We start from the raw sequence: 15,972 nt of genomic DNA, 5'->3' as shown, positions 1-15,972 counted from the left end.
ATCTAAATCAATCCAGGACTTATCATCACCTGGAAAGTCTCCCTTGAATCCCTATCAGGATTTTATTTGGCTTGGATGTGCATTAGTTCATTGAAGGATTCATGCTTATGTGTCAACAAATTCTTGTCATATATGAACCATAGACTTTCACTCTTATAAATGAGCTTCACAATTTTTCAATTACACACCAATCCAACTCATCATGTGAGACCAGTGTCTCCATTCACACCACCTGCATACAAAATACTTCCACTGCATCCAACTAATTAATTGCTCCTCAAGCATCTTCCCCTGAAATATCCCCAGCCCTAATCAATTCTCTTACTCGGTCTACTTATCTCTTCTACAGTCTACCTCACCTCCTTGTACTTTCTACTGTACTGCTGTACATCTTCTTGACCAAACTGTCAATTGCCACATCTGCCATACATCCTGCATGACTAAGCCATCTTTAGACTTTCATCCGTGCAACTTTCTAATGGCTTTTTCACACCACACAACTTCCTCATATCTGCATCCTATCTATCCTCCTTATCCTGACTATACTACACGTTACTCATCGCTACTGATCTTATTCCTAACCTAACCTGATCTATGTACACTTGGATTTCACATCCATTCATCATCAGTGAAACAAACACTACTTCATAGGGACATCTTATACACTGTACACCAATATTCTTCATCAAGTAGAAATGGTATAAAATAATTGAAAATAATAATAATAATCATAGCCATTCTAGATGTAGCAATTGTTGTTCTCAAAACTGATATAGTATAATAGCATAAACACACAAATGGATTCTAATAAAAAAGTAACATCATTTCACACAGCAAAATGATGAATATGTCTTTGTGTTCTCCCAGAATACACCATAGATATCATATTTACTTGGAAAGCAACGGTCAGGTTCATTGGCTGTATCTAAGTTGCTGCTTTACCATATGATATGAATCAGTGGTGTAATATTTCTTTTTTCATGAAGTTCATTTCATCCACATGACCCTAACATATGACAGAAAAGACTTTTCTGGCTAGCTATGTATAAATAGGTACGTCTTGCAAATAATGGATTCTGCACCATTATTCACTTACAGTTTCACTTCCTTAAGACTACCAGACTTCTCTACTAGCAAAAGAGACAAATGGCATGAGGGATTCTGTTAGCAGGGCAACATCATATCACACTGACGTTTACCAAGGAAGGAACAATGGCATGCCTGAGCAGCTTTGTTGAAAAAAGGAGGATTCCTTGGTCAGAGTAACCATTAGCCATGTGAATGACATTTTACTTGTTTGAACTTTCATATACAGAATTATGTAATTCTTCTGGATACAATTATTTTGACAATGTTAAAAACTTTTTGGATTCCCCCTGTCCAAACACTGAGGTGCTTCACTATATACCCCCTGCAGTCAAAGGACATTAGGAAATAGGAACATTTATATGGCTTCTAACCCGCGCAATCTGTCATGCGCTACAATAAATTATTCCATTTGGAGAATATCTTATAATACTGTGAACATTACGAATAACTGCACAATCTACTAAATACTTCACTGGAAAGTCTTTCACAATGTGACCATTAATATGTCTAACTATCTATCTATATCTCTGATGCCTGTGCCCTCTGGGAACTCCAAGGGGATGGCCATGGAAAAAGAGCCTTCATAACTTGTGAGCTCTGGTGTCACTTTTTAATCTTTAGTGCTTCACACTTAACAGGACACTAGCAGAGGGCAACTCTAGCACAGTGTTTCTATAGGCTCCTATCTAAAGTTCCTACTGACTGCTGCTACCTATGTATTTAATTTATGTTCCTGCCTAATGTTCCAACATATTACTTCTACCTATTGCTCCCATTTCATATTCCAATCAACAACTTCTGCCTAAAAAAGTTTCTACCTAATGCTCCTGCCTAACGTTCCTACCTATTACGTCCATCTATTGCTCCATCCATTTTGCCAAAAGGCAGGCTAACACATAGCACTCACTGCAAGAAAACCTAGGGTTACAAAGAGTGAGTTGTGTAAGTTAAGTTTTGTCAAGTGTTCTTTGTGACAAGGAGAGACTGTATGCTTGTGGACAGAATGCCAGCAGTTCATGTGTGGGTGAGACAGAAAGAAAAGACAGCTACCTGCATCAGAGGAGTGCAACTTGACAACCAATGAAGTGCTGGCTCACTACACAGCCATCAGTAACCCTGCTGATACTCATGGCTTTTCTCTTCAATGAATATTCATGAGATTCATTGAGGTACTCCCTTGGGAACGTTCATACAGCTTCTCTCCTCTGTAACAGAGTGTGTGCTGCACTAAGGGACCCCACTGGAAGAAATTTTGGCACAGTGAATATGCACAAGGTTTTTCTCCTGTATTAAAGGTCATGTGGTTGACTAAAGTACTCCTATGGCAGAGAGACTTCTGACAATATGAACATTTATATGACCTCTCTCTTGTATGCACGGTCATGTGTTGCATTAAAAGAATCTTCAGGGAAAAGATCTCTTGGCATTGTAAAGTCCATAAGGCTCTCTCCTGTATGAATATTCAAGCACCTAGCTAAATCAATTTGTCTTTAGGCAGTGAAAATATTTATGAGGATTCTCTCCTGTGCTGCATTTCAACATTCCTCTTGGAAAGGGTCTTTTGACACTGATCATTCATGTAGTTTCTCTCCTATATAAACAGTCATGTGCTAAAGCACACCAGTCCTCCACGAGAAGTAGCTCTGGAAATGTGAACATGTGAAAGGCTTCTTTCCTTATGAACAATCCTCTGCTGCATTAAATGACTCCTCAGGGAAAACTCTTGACAATGTGAACATTCATATGGTTTCTCTCTTGTATGAGTGTTCATGTGACTCACTAACTAAATCATCTAAGAGAAGGTCTTTTGATACTATGGACATCCATGTGACCTCTCCCATATGAACAGTCATGTGCTGTGGTAAATTACCTTTCTAGGAGTCACCTTTGGGCATTGTGAACATTCATATGGCTCCTTTCCAGTATGAGTAAGAGGGTGCTTCACATTCTTTATATTCTTCTGCATCTAGCAGTGCACTCTAATAGGACAAGTGAGGATATTCCCTCTAAGACTCAGTCCTCTGTTCTTAATGCTACCTCACTAATGCGGGAAATGGTAGATATGTATAATATGTGTCGCCAACCCGCCACACATGAAATGACAAACCCCTCCCCTGCACGCGTGTGAGGTAGTGCTAGGAAAAGACAATAAAGGACACATTCGTTCACACTCAATCTCTAGCTGTCATGTATAATGCACCAAAACCACAGCTCCCTTTCCACATCCAGGCCCCACAAAACTTTTTATGTTTTACCCCAGATGCTTCACAGGCCCTGGTTCAATCCATGACAGCACGTCGACCCCAGTATACCACATCCTTCCAATTCACTCTATTCCTTGCACGCCTTTCACCCTCCTGAATGTTCAGGCCATGATCACTCAGAATCTTTTTCACTCCATCTTTCCACTTCCAATTTGGTCTCCCACTTCTCCTCATTCCCTCCACCTCTGAAACATATATCCTCTTTGTCAATCTTTCCTAACTCATTCTCTCCATGTGACAGAACCATTTCAAAACACCCTCTTCTGCTCTCTCAACCACACTCTTTTTATTACCACACATCTCTCTTACCCTTTCATTACTTACTCGATCAAACCACCTCACACCACATATTGTCCTCAAACATCTCATTTCCAACACACCCACCCTCCTCTGCACAACCCTGTCGATAGCCCACACCTCGCAACCATATAACATTGTTTAAACCACTACTCCTTCAAACATACCCATTTTTGCTTTCCGAGATAATGTTTTTGCCTTCCACACATTTTTCAACGCTTGCAGAACTTTCGCCCCTTCCCCCACCCTGTGACTCATGTCTGCTTACATGGTTCCATCCACTGCCAAATCCACTCCCAGATTTCTAAAACGCTTCACTTCCTCCAGTTTTTCTCCATTCGAACTTATGTCCTGATTGACTTGTCTCTCAACCCTACTGTACCTAATAACCTTACTCATATTCACATTTACTCTCAGCTTTCTTCTTTCACACACTTTACCAAACTCAGTCACCAGCTTCTGCAGCTTCTCACCCGAATCAGGCATCAGCGCTGTATCATCAGCAAACAACAATTGACTCACTTCCTAAGCCCCATCATCCACATATATATATATAGGGGATAGGGGAGAATAGATATTTCCCATGTATTCCATATGTGTTGTAAAAGGCAACTGAAAGGGGAGGGAGTGAGGGCTAGGATGCCATTTGTTTACCAAATAGTGTCCTAGCTACATCTCTTCATTGTACATCAACTGACTTATATTTTTTCTTGAATCTCCTCTAATGATGTGATTATTACACGAAAGTGCACTTGGGAACTCATAGTGTTTCATTTCCCCATGGATTCACAAGAGCATATGTATGTATATGTGTATATGTTGATACGTATATATGTATGCACACGGCATCTTCAGTAAGTTGTAAGTTGTCTCGTGTAACAGAACCTTAAGGTCTTGTGCTCCCTAAAATTGCTGACAGATAATTGGATTTCATAGTCTAATATTCATGTGCTTTCTAAAATAGTTATCAGACAACTGGCTTTCATATTCTAATATTCAATCTCCAACTATCCATATCATTAATCAGTTTATGCAACTCAAATAGCTTCCTTTCCATAAAAGACTTAATGCTACACCTTCTTGTCCCTGATTAATATTAGACTCAATTCATTCCATAAATGCTCTAACTATCTAAATGTCATAAACTAAAACACACTGAGATACCACATGGACTAAAGTTTCTATACAATAATCATATTTATCTTTGCTAAACTGATAAGTCCCATTATATAACATTACTTGTTTTTGCACTCTAAGAAGCATAACATCCTCCTTAGAGTGCAAAAAAACAGGTAATATGATAGAATGGGACTTATCAGTTTAGCAAAAAATGAATATTATGATCAACAATTAAAAGAATTATACTAAGATTTATCATTATATTTACCATCAATGTCAAATACACAAGTACCATCAGCAGTATGAATTCATGTTAGCACTGTATGCATATCAGACATCTGATCATATGTTGGACTTCATTCTTTACATCTAATGCAGCATATATTTCTCTATGGATCGTTACAGCTTAATTTTACTTCCATATGCTTTCCATCCCCTCTCTTCATCTATCATGTTCTTTCTTCTTTTTCCATTTTTTATGTACTACATAGTCCTTTTGTGCTATCATTGTTTGTTGGTTCTATGTACTTAATATACTTACACTGGTATCAATTTACTGTTATTCTAATGGCTCATTTGTGCTCTGCAATGATAAGGAGCTTTTGCCATTTTCTCTTACTACTAAAGACACAGTTACCTTATCAATTTGATTGTTACTTTACATGTACCTTTAAAGTACTGTTTAATCTAATCTCTAATTTATTCACTATCCTCTCATTTCCTACTGCCCAATGAAGTCTAAAACAAGTCCCTTTTTGTAGTACTTTCAATTATTTAACTCAACCTCTTGTTGCCATATTCTATATGAGACTTTCTTATTATTGCATTTTCAGTCAGCAACTTACATATAGCCACTATATATGGCAACCTGCAATTTCAGTTTTATCCTATGTTATCCATTTGAACTCACTTTGCTTAAAAATGCTTCTTACAATGCATGAAACTAATTCTACCTGTAAACCATTAAATACTACAATTTATGCAGTCTTATCATAGCTGTAATTAAAATTCGTGGTAAAAAATTTACATATGATATATAACTTCTAGACTAAGTGTATCTTATATCTTTGCCTGGGAAGTGTTACTATTTCAAATGAGTTAATCAAAAACAAATCTTCTTTCATATGTAAGCTTAATATACAAAAGTATTTTAAAATACATGTAAAACAGTGATCTTCTGTTCTACTGACCTTGTTATAAACACAAAAACAAAAAATGACAGCCTTCACATTAATGAGAAAAATATCATGCATACTTTCTTTGAATTCACATCTTATTAACTGTTAAAATTTTACATCAACTTGCTTGAAGCAGATATACTTTGGTGCTTCCTGAAGAAGCAAAGATAAAATTAACAGAGAGCAACCCACATTTTTTTGTCTCATTAATTACGAAATACCATACATAACCTACATAAAGAGTCTGTTAATGAATGGAAAGGCAAAACATAACGCAATCTAAGGACTTAATGAAAAACACACAATACTAAGGAACATCTAAAAAGAAGTATTTCTATCACATTCTTTTATACTTCACATTTGTTAAATTACTGAAAGAACACTCACCTAGTGCAAGTTTCGGAAGGTAAATCATTCCTTTGTAAGGACACTTTAACATTATTGACAGATATGGCATTACCATCTGTTAGCACCATTCTGGATGGCTCCCCACTAGCTGCAACCTGTTGCAATGAAAAATGTAAAGGAATGAAATACTATAATTATGCAACTATCACTAGATATAATAATAAGAGGCACTTGTGTTGCATAATGTCCTGCCACCTGTAAAAAACAATCATTGATTAGCCAAATTTTGCATGTCATGATGTTTGTCTTTGCCTAAAACATAAATAAATCTCAACTACCCATCATTCTATACTCTGCATCACAGAACCTGCAAAACAATCAAAGTTGCCTGATCAATATGCAAGTTATGTAATGGTTTGTCACAAAAACTAACTGCTTTATTATCTCCACAGGAGGTACCTGTGCTGCAAGCATAAAGTTTCTTTTTGTATTATTCATGAGTACTCATATCATGCTAACAAGAATGTGTTCATAAATGTAGACAAATGAACAGGTGAAGACGTACTGTCTCATACACTTTTATAGTGGCATGACATAAAAGCTAAGCTTTAGTGTTTAATGAAGTGGTTTGTCTTAAGTTCTTTCAACAAATACCTCAAGCCACTTTCTTCTTTTATCAGTCTGCTCAGTCTTACAGCTTTTGCTTTATGCTGTCCCTAATATCACAGTTACTCACATATGCAATTCAGTGGAATAAATTTTTCTTGTCCATAAAATTGAGATGAGAAAATTTTTATATTGTGCAAATATTACTAAGTGTGAATTTTCTCATAAAGATACAAAGTTTGATAAGAACTTGCAGTATAACTATGTGAATCACAGGATGGATAACTAATTGACATAGCTCTAAAAAATATCAGTGGGTCTGATGGAAAACAATCATGTACTAGTATGGAGTATCAGCAGGTCTATGTGACCTTTCCAGTCACCATGAACACAACTGAATAAACTCTATGTTGAAACATGTGGTACATACTCTGTTTATTACTATACCATACAACCTTATTTTGCTCAGACAAATGAATAGTGCTTATGTGGAAGAAAAAGTCACTACCGCAAGTTTTCCACTTGATATATATGCAGTCAACTGAGTTAGATTTAAAAAATAGTATAGGTGTACAACTCACCAACATCCCGGCCAGACAAGTCATGCCACCTCCTAACTCCAGCACAGACTTTCCAGAAAATATTTTGAGGTTGTTGAGGCAGTAGTAAGTGAGTATCTCTTCAGAAGGCCAGATACCTGTGGATGTAGAGATCACATCATGAAAAAAACAGAAAAATCGTCTCCACTTCCAGATCCAGTACTGTAACTGCAATAATAATTCATAAGATCTTACTGTGTTTTATTTGATCACTGAAAAATTAAGCTAAAAATAAGAAAAAATCTTACATATTGTGATTTTGCATCGAAACAACTACTTTTCACTAAAATATATGAATTACTTATCTGCATCTCAGTAATTCACTAATTTGATGCACAATCTGATAACTAATTTATCTTCTATTCCAAAAATTACATACTTCTGTGATTCTAGGATAACATAAACAGATCTTATCATTTATTGCATATATCACAATGCTAAACAGATCAGAAATATAAAGCAAAATTTCTTCTATCTCTTTGTAGGGTATGTCCAATTTTCAAATATTTTTTTTTAACATTATTCGTGACATTACATATGACAGCCAAAAAGTGGGCATGTGCAAATGAGGCTATTGTTCATTTGTTTCTGATGCTACCTTGCTAGAGCTTGAAAAGGAATTAGGCATAAATGACATGTTATGCAGTAAAACTTCAGTCAGAGGAAAACTAAATAGAATTGTTCCAACCATGACCAATTTCTTTGTAACAGAAATCTAGAAGGTTCATTTTCAAGTTCCTCAGGACAGACACTCTGTTTATACAAAGAATTGATCTGTCCTTTTATGAAGTACTGCTTTAACATCTGGAACAGTTCTAGCTCTGCATCCTTACTTGACAAAACTGAGTCAAAAGCAGTTAGACATAAATTTTCCAGGCTAACTTTAAGATTTGACCCACTTGCTCTACGTGACAGTATTGATTAACTTTTCATTTCCCCTCTTCTATAAGTATCACTTTGGCTTTTGCTCCTGAGAGCTGGCTGCTTATGTGCCCCCACCACTAGCTAGACCACACAATACTTGGCAAGCTGCTTCACTGTATGATTACCATGTGGCTGCTGACAACTCAAGGATGGATTGTTCTGATAACTATTTCTTTCCCTATTCCTTGAAGCTCTGGAACTCTCTACCTACTCATATCTTTCCCACTAACTTTGACCTGTCACATTTTAAGACAGGTTTCTCCATTCCTCCAAACTTTGTAAATGTTTTCTCATCTCTTCTTTTTCCTTTTCATAATCCTCTCTGTGTTTCAGCTAAAGCTAAGCCTCGATGTGGACATTTGTTCATGACTGGAGCTTCCGACATAAGAAAAGTAGTCACGAATATGCCATACTGCCTAGATGGAAGTCAGATTACAGTCATATTTACTTAGATATGTGTGATCATAAATTTGTTATCTATGTATGCAGGGTGTTCCATCTCTACACATCTCTATTCTATCCTCATTTCACTTGATATCTTAATTTTCTTTGCATTTACTGCTTCTTCAAATAGTTTTTCCATCTGTCCATTACTCTATCAATGCATAAATCATGCAAAAGGTGAGAGGTGGGCAGATTAGAAAGGGCAGTGAGTGGTGGGAGAAAAAGTAAAGTTGCTAGTGAAAGAGAAAGGAAGAGGCATTTGAGCGGTACCTAGAGTGAAGAAGTGCAATTGATTGGGAGACGTATAAGAGAAAGGAGCAGGAGGTCAAAAGGAAGGTGCAAGGGTTGAAAAAGAGAGCAAATGAGAGTTACGTAAACTTTAGGGAGAATAAGATAATTTGGAGGGAGGTAAATAATGTACAAAAGACAAGAGAACAAATGGGAAAATTGGTGAAGGGGCAAAATGGGTAGTGATAACAGGTAGTGATGAGGGAAGCACAAGATGGACTAAGTACTGTGAACAATCATTAAATGTGTTTGATGATGGAGTAGCAGATGTAGAGGTGCTTTGGTTGGGGTGGTATGTGAAGTGAGAAAGCCATGGAGAGTGGTTTGGTGAAGAGATAAGAGGTAGTGAAAGTCTTGCATGAGATGAAATGTGGCAAGGCAGTTGGAGCAGATGGTACTGCAGTTGAATTTATTAAGGAAAGGGTGAATCCATTCTTGATTGACTGATAAGGATTTCAATGTATGTATGGATCAAGGTGAAGTGCCTGAGAATTGGTAGAATGCATGTATTCTGCCATTGTATATGGCAAAGGGGAAAAAGGTAAGTGTTCAAACTATCAGAAGTGTAAGTTTATTGAGTATAGCTGGTTAATTGTATGGGAGGGTATTGACTAAGAGAGTGAAGGCACATGCAGATCATCAAATTGGGGAGGAGCAGTGTGGTTTCAGAAGTGATAGAGGATGAATGGATCAGGTGTTTATTCTAAAGAATACTATACTACTACTATTCGCCATTTCCAGCGTTAGCGAGGTAGCGTTAAGAACAGAGGACTGAGCCTTTGAGGGAATATCCTCACTTGGCCCCCTTCTCTGTTCCTTCTTTTGTAACATTAAAAACGAGAGGGGAGAATTTCCAGCCCCCTCCTCCCTTCCCTTTTAGTCACCTTCTACGACACGCAGATCTGGAGAAGGAATATGATAGGATTGATAGAGATGCTTTGTAGAAGGTCTTACGAATACAGATGCTTCCTGACTCATAACGGTTCAACATGACTTTCTGACTTTACAATGGTGAGATATTCAACACTTCATCATAAAATAGGTTTAGTGCTAGACGATTTTGTCCAACTGTAGGCTAATGTAAGTGTTCTGAGAACGTTTAAGGTAGGCTGGACTAAGCTATAGTGTTCAGTAGGTTAGATGTGCAGTATCAAAAGCATTGAATATATTTTAGACTAATGATATTTTCAACTTATGATAGGTTGATCGGAACGTAACCCCACTGTAAGTCAAGGAGCATCTGTAAATGGTGTGGGAGGTAAGCTGCTAGTAGCAATGAAATGCTTTTATCAAGGATGCAATGCTTGTGGATGAGAGGAGAGTGAATGGTTCCAAGTGAAGGTTGGTCTGCAGCAGGGTGGTGAGGGAAGCAGATGTAAGAATCTCAGAAAGAAGAGCGAGTATGCAGTCTGTGAGGGATGAAAGGGCCTGGAAAGCGAGTCAGTTATTGTTTGCTAATGAGACAACACTGGCGGTAGATTTGAGTGAGAGACTGCAGAAGTTTGTGACTTTGTTTGGAAGAGTGTGTGAAAGAAGAAAGTTGAAAGCAGAAGGGTTGAGGGACAAATTAGCTTAGGTGTGACCCTGAATGGAGAAAAATTGGAGGAAGTGCAGTGTTTTAGATACCTGGGAGTGGATATGGTAAAGAAACAAACATCAAAATAGCTTGCTCTCAAATTTCCACCAGACTTCAACCATAAAACACCACAGCTTGCTCAGAACTGAATTATGTTGGTATGCAAAAATTAGGTTCTCAGGGGTGGACACCATAATGATATCTATAGAACTATCTGCTGGAGTAATTCAAGTGCTCATGTTTGACTGTCAGAGATAATAAGTCAGACTGCTTTAAAATTAACTCTGTCAAGTAAGTACACAGATCAATATCCATCTCCCAGGTGTGAGAACAGTAAGTACATAGATCAATATCCCTCTCCCAGGTGTGAGAACAGTAATGAGTAAAAGGATGACTCACTCCTTTCTATGACCCAAGTAGCTGCTCATGTGTAACTGACAGTCTATCTGGAGACGACATGCAAGAATCTGAGCAGCACTTTTAAAAGCTCTTAAGACATAGGTATAGAAAATATAGCACTAATATGTTTTCTCCTATGAACTATCAATATAAAGTAACAATAGAAACATCATGATAATTCTTTACAGGTATTAGATACTGCAGTGTATATGGTATCTTTTCCCAGAAACTATGTCTGATTTTTTTCCTTCAGCTCCCGAGCCTGATCTGAGGTCAGTGTTCAAAATAAATCATGCTGCACTATGGTCATCAGAACAGAAGTGTGCAAAGACCTGACAAATATACCAAAAAATATTTCTAAATAAGGTAATGAAGTATAACACAAGAGCCTACATTCTATTTAGATTAAGATTCAGAATTCGCAAATCTTCTGTCTCACAACTCATGCTGACTTATGAAATGAGTTGAAGTAGGAACCTAGGAAGTCAATTTGTTAAGAAATTATAAAAACTCTTTTTCAACACCTATAATACTACATATATAATACATATTTGCAGAAGCCCAGGATTACTAATGTACATAAGGAAGGGTAAGTGCTTCCATTCAAGTTCTGCCACTGAGGCAAAGGCATGCTGTAATCTTAGTCAGAGCACAGAGTGGTGTGAGGTAATAATGTGGGCAGTGAATGGGGTCCCTTACTATATGTGTGGTATTCTTGGTCCTGGAAGGTGCAGGTGGACAAACTAATCCAAAAACTATAAAAGTAATGACTTATTCTACAGAACAATGATTCCTTTCTTATTTACATCTCTGCCTTTCCTCCCTTAGCATGGTAGCATCAAAGACAAACAAACTATGACCTCACTGTATACACCTTACACCTCATCTCTACTGATGATGTACAGGGGGTCCCTGACTTATGAACGTCCAACCTGCGATCATCCATACTTACAATGAGTTCAAAAACATTATTTACCTCCTAGTCTGACATACAATCGATTACTCATACTTGTGAATCAAGGCACTTCTTAAATGTGCAACTTTTTTCATTCAGTGTTGCTTGATATGATGTTCAATTAACTATAATTACCTCAGAATCCAACATTCATTACATTTTTACAGTTAAGTGCAAGTATTTACTCTATGTGAATTCTGACTTAGGGACAATTATCTTACAAACATGTCTAAGAACATAACGAGGTTGTAAGATGGGGTACCCTGTACCAAAACAAGAGCCTCCTATACATAGTCAGATTACTCCATGGTTTACCACAACCATAGTTCAATCTAGTAAAAGCACACTGTCCCCTATATAACATATCAATCTAAAGCACACCTCTCACTCTTTTGAATAAAAGGGCAAGATACACAAGAGCATCTTTCACTTTAACCTTTCATCTCCTTCTTAGTCTCCCCCTCCACCCTGCCTCCTTCATTTTTGACACAAAAGTCCTCTTAGTCAGTCTTCCATAGCTCATCCTCTCCATATGTCCAAACCATTCTAAACCACTCATGATGATGCTTCTTACCACACTTCCCTTTTATGCTATCACTCCTTACATGGCCAATACACCTCACACAATATATCATCTTATGGCAATTCCTTTCCAACAGATTCAATCTTTTCCTTTCTTTTGCATCCTTGCAACACTATTGGGACTACTTTACCTTCAAACAAACCCCTTTTTGCCTTTCCAGAAACTTATCTCTCCTTTTATGCACTTTTGATGCACCAAAGCCATCTTCTTCTTCTTCCACCCCATGACTCCCTTCAGCCCACAAGGTTGCATCTACTGCCATGTCTACTCTTAGGTACCTAGATCCCTCCACTTCCTCCAGGTCCTTCCATTTAAACTTACACCCAAATCATCCTGTCTCATTTCCCTGCTATACCTCATTACTTTACTTTTGTTCACATTATGCTCAAATCACTCCTTTCACTCACTCAATCACACTCTGTCCCTAGCTTCTCCCAGGACTTTGCCACCAGAGATGTGTCAACTGTAGAAAGTAATAGATTTACTTCCCATGCACCCCATCTCCAGCATACTAGAGATCATTCCTTGTTCCAAAACCCTTGCATTTACCTCTCTCACCCATTGACCATTAACAGATTCAACAGCTATGCTAACATAACACATCAAATTGAGAAAAACCCATCTTCCCCTATCATTCACCATCCTCCCTTATTACTTGCACTCATGTCTTTACTCCTAGTAAAAGCTCTCAATGTATTTAGTAACTTTCCCATTACCCTTTCTTATTATCCTTTTTCTATCATAGTTTGTCACTGTCTCCCGCATTAGCAAGGTAGTGCAAAGAAACAGACAAATGAATGGCCTAAACCCATCCACATACACATCTATATACATACACGTCCACACACGCACATATACATACCTATATATCTCAACGTATACATATATATACACACACCAGCATATACATATATACACATGTACATAATTCATACTATCTGCCCTTACTCATTCCTGTTGCCAACCCGCCACACATGAAATGACAACCCCCTCCCCCCGACATGTGTGCGTGGTAGCGCTAGGAAAAAACAAAGGCCACATTTGTTTACACGCAGTCTCTAGCTGTCATGTATAATGCACTGAAACCACAGCTCCCTTTCCACATCAAGGCCCCACAGAACTTTCCATGGTTTACCCTAGACGCTTCACATGCTCTGGTTCAATCCACTGACAGCACATCGACCCCGGTATACCACACTGTTCCAATTCACTCTATTCCTTGCAAGCCTTCACCCTCCTGCATGTTCAGGCCCTGATCTCTCAAAATCTTTTTCACTCCATCTTTCCACCTCCAATTTGGTCTCCCACTTCTCCTCGTTCCCTCCACCTCTGACATATATATCCTCTTTGTCAATCTTTCCTCACTCATTCTCTCTATGTGACCAAACCATTTCAAAACACCCTCTTCTGCTCTCTCAACCACTCTTTTTATTACCACACATCTCTCTTACCCTTTCATTGCTTACTCGATCAAACCACCTCACACCACATATTGTCCTCAAACATCTCATTTCCAGCACATCCATCCTTCTCCGCACAAGTCTATCTATAGCCCATGCCTCGCAACCATGTAACATTGTTGGAACCACTATTCCTTCAAACATACCCATTTTTGCTTTCCAAGATAACGTTCTCGACTTCCACACATTCATCAACGCACCCAGAACTTTTGCCCCCTCTCCCACCCTATGATTCACTTCCGCTTCCATGGTTTCATCCGCTGCCAAATCCACTCCCAGATATCTAAAACACTTCACTTCCTCCAGTTTTTCTCCACTCAAACTTACCTTCCAATTGACTTGTCCCTCAACCCTACTGTACCTAATAACCTTGCTCTTATTCACATTTACTCTCAGCTTTCTTCTTTCACATACTTTACCAAACTCAGTCACCAGCTTCTGCAGTTTCTCACCTGAATCAGCCACCAGCACTGTATCATCAGCGAACAACAACTGACTCACTTCCCAAGCTCTCTCATCCCCAACAGACTGCATACTTGCCCCTCTTTCCAAATCTCTTGCAGTCACCTCTCTAACAACCCCATCTTTAAACAAATTAAACAACCATGGAGATATCATGCACCCCTGCCGCAAACCTACATTCACTGAGAACCAATCGCTTTCCTCTCTTCCTACACGTACACATGCCTTACATCCTAGATAAAAACTTTTCACTGCTTCTAACAACTTGCCTCCCACACCATATATTCTTAATACCTTCCACAGAGCATCTCTATCAACTCTATCATATGCCTTCTCCAGATTCATAAATGCTACATACAAATCCATTTGCTTTTCTAAGTATTTCTCACATACATTCTTCAAAGCAAACACCTGATCCACACATCCTCTACCACTTCTGAAGCCACACTGCTCTTCCCCAATCTGATGTTCTGTACATGCCTTCACCCTCTCAATCAATACCCTCCCATATAATTTCCCAGGAATACTTAACAAACTTATACCTCTGGAATCTGAGCACTCATCTTTATCCCCTTTGCCTTTGTACAATGGCACTAAGCAAGCATTCCGCCAATCCTCAGGCACCTCACCATGAGTCATACATACATTAAATAACCTTACCAACCAGTCAACAATACAGTCACCCCCTTTTTAATAAATTCCACTGCAATACCATCCAAACCCGCTGCCTTGCCAGCTTTCATCTTCTGCAAAGCTTTTACTACCTCTTCTCTGTTTACTAAATCATTCTCCCTAACCCTCTCACTTTGCACACCACCTCAACCAAAACACCCTATATCTGCCACTCTATCATCAATCACATTCAACGAACCTTCAAAATACTCACTCCATCTACTTCTCACATCACCACTACTTGTTATCATCTCCCCATTAGCTCCCTTCACTGATATTCCCATTTGTTCCCTTGTCTTACGCACTTTATTTACCTCCTTCCAAAGCATCTTTTCATTCTCCCTAAAATTACCCTTTATATTTGAGGCATTTTCTAAATAGCTTCTCTATCTACACTATCATATGCTTTGTCCAGATCATGAATGCCAAACAGAATCAACACCTCAAAGTATTTCTCCCACACATTCTTCAAATAAAACACCTTGTCCACTTGAGGATTGACTGTTATGATGCCTCTTTCTTCCCTGGACCTGCTAAGCTATGGAATTCTCTTCATTCATTTGTATTTCCATCTTCATATAACTTCTCTTTCTTTAAGAAATAGGTGTACAAACACCTGTGGAACCCTGCTTGTTTTTGTCCTTTCACCCAAGATGCCCTTGATTGGGGCATCTTTTGCCTGTGCCATGTTGGTCATCAGAAAAAATTA

The 15,972-nt window shown here is 38.3% G+C and overlaps 1 protein-coding gene across 1 annotated transcript in view; it reads right to left on the bottom strand.

The window, feature by feature from the left end:
* Positions 1 to 15,972, bottom strand: part of LOC139761309 (calmodulin-lysine N-methyltransferase) — an 86,476-nt gene that overhangs the window by 17,229 nt on the left and 53,275 nt on the right. The window contains exons 4-5 of the mRNA XM_071685359.1: positions 7,483 to 7,598; positions 6,335 to 6,450 (exon numbers count right to left, since the gene is read on the bottom strand). Coding sequence (XP_071541460.1) covers positions 6,335 to 6,450; positions 7,483 to 7,598 — 232 coding nt within the window. The remainder of the gene's footprint in view (positions 1 to 6,334; positions 6,451 to 7,482; positions 7,599 to 15,972) is intronic.

This window comes from Panulirus ornatus, chromosome 40, assembly GCF_036320965.1.
Source record: "Panulirus ornatus isolate Po-2019 chromosome 40, ASM3632096v1, whole genome shotgun sequence".
NCBI lineage: Eukaryota > Metazoa > Arthropoda > Malacostraca > Decapoda > Palinuridae > Panulirus > Panulirus ornatus.
This window is presented reverse-complemented; position numbering and strand designations above follow the sequence as displayed.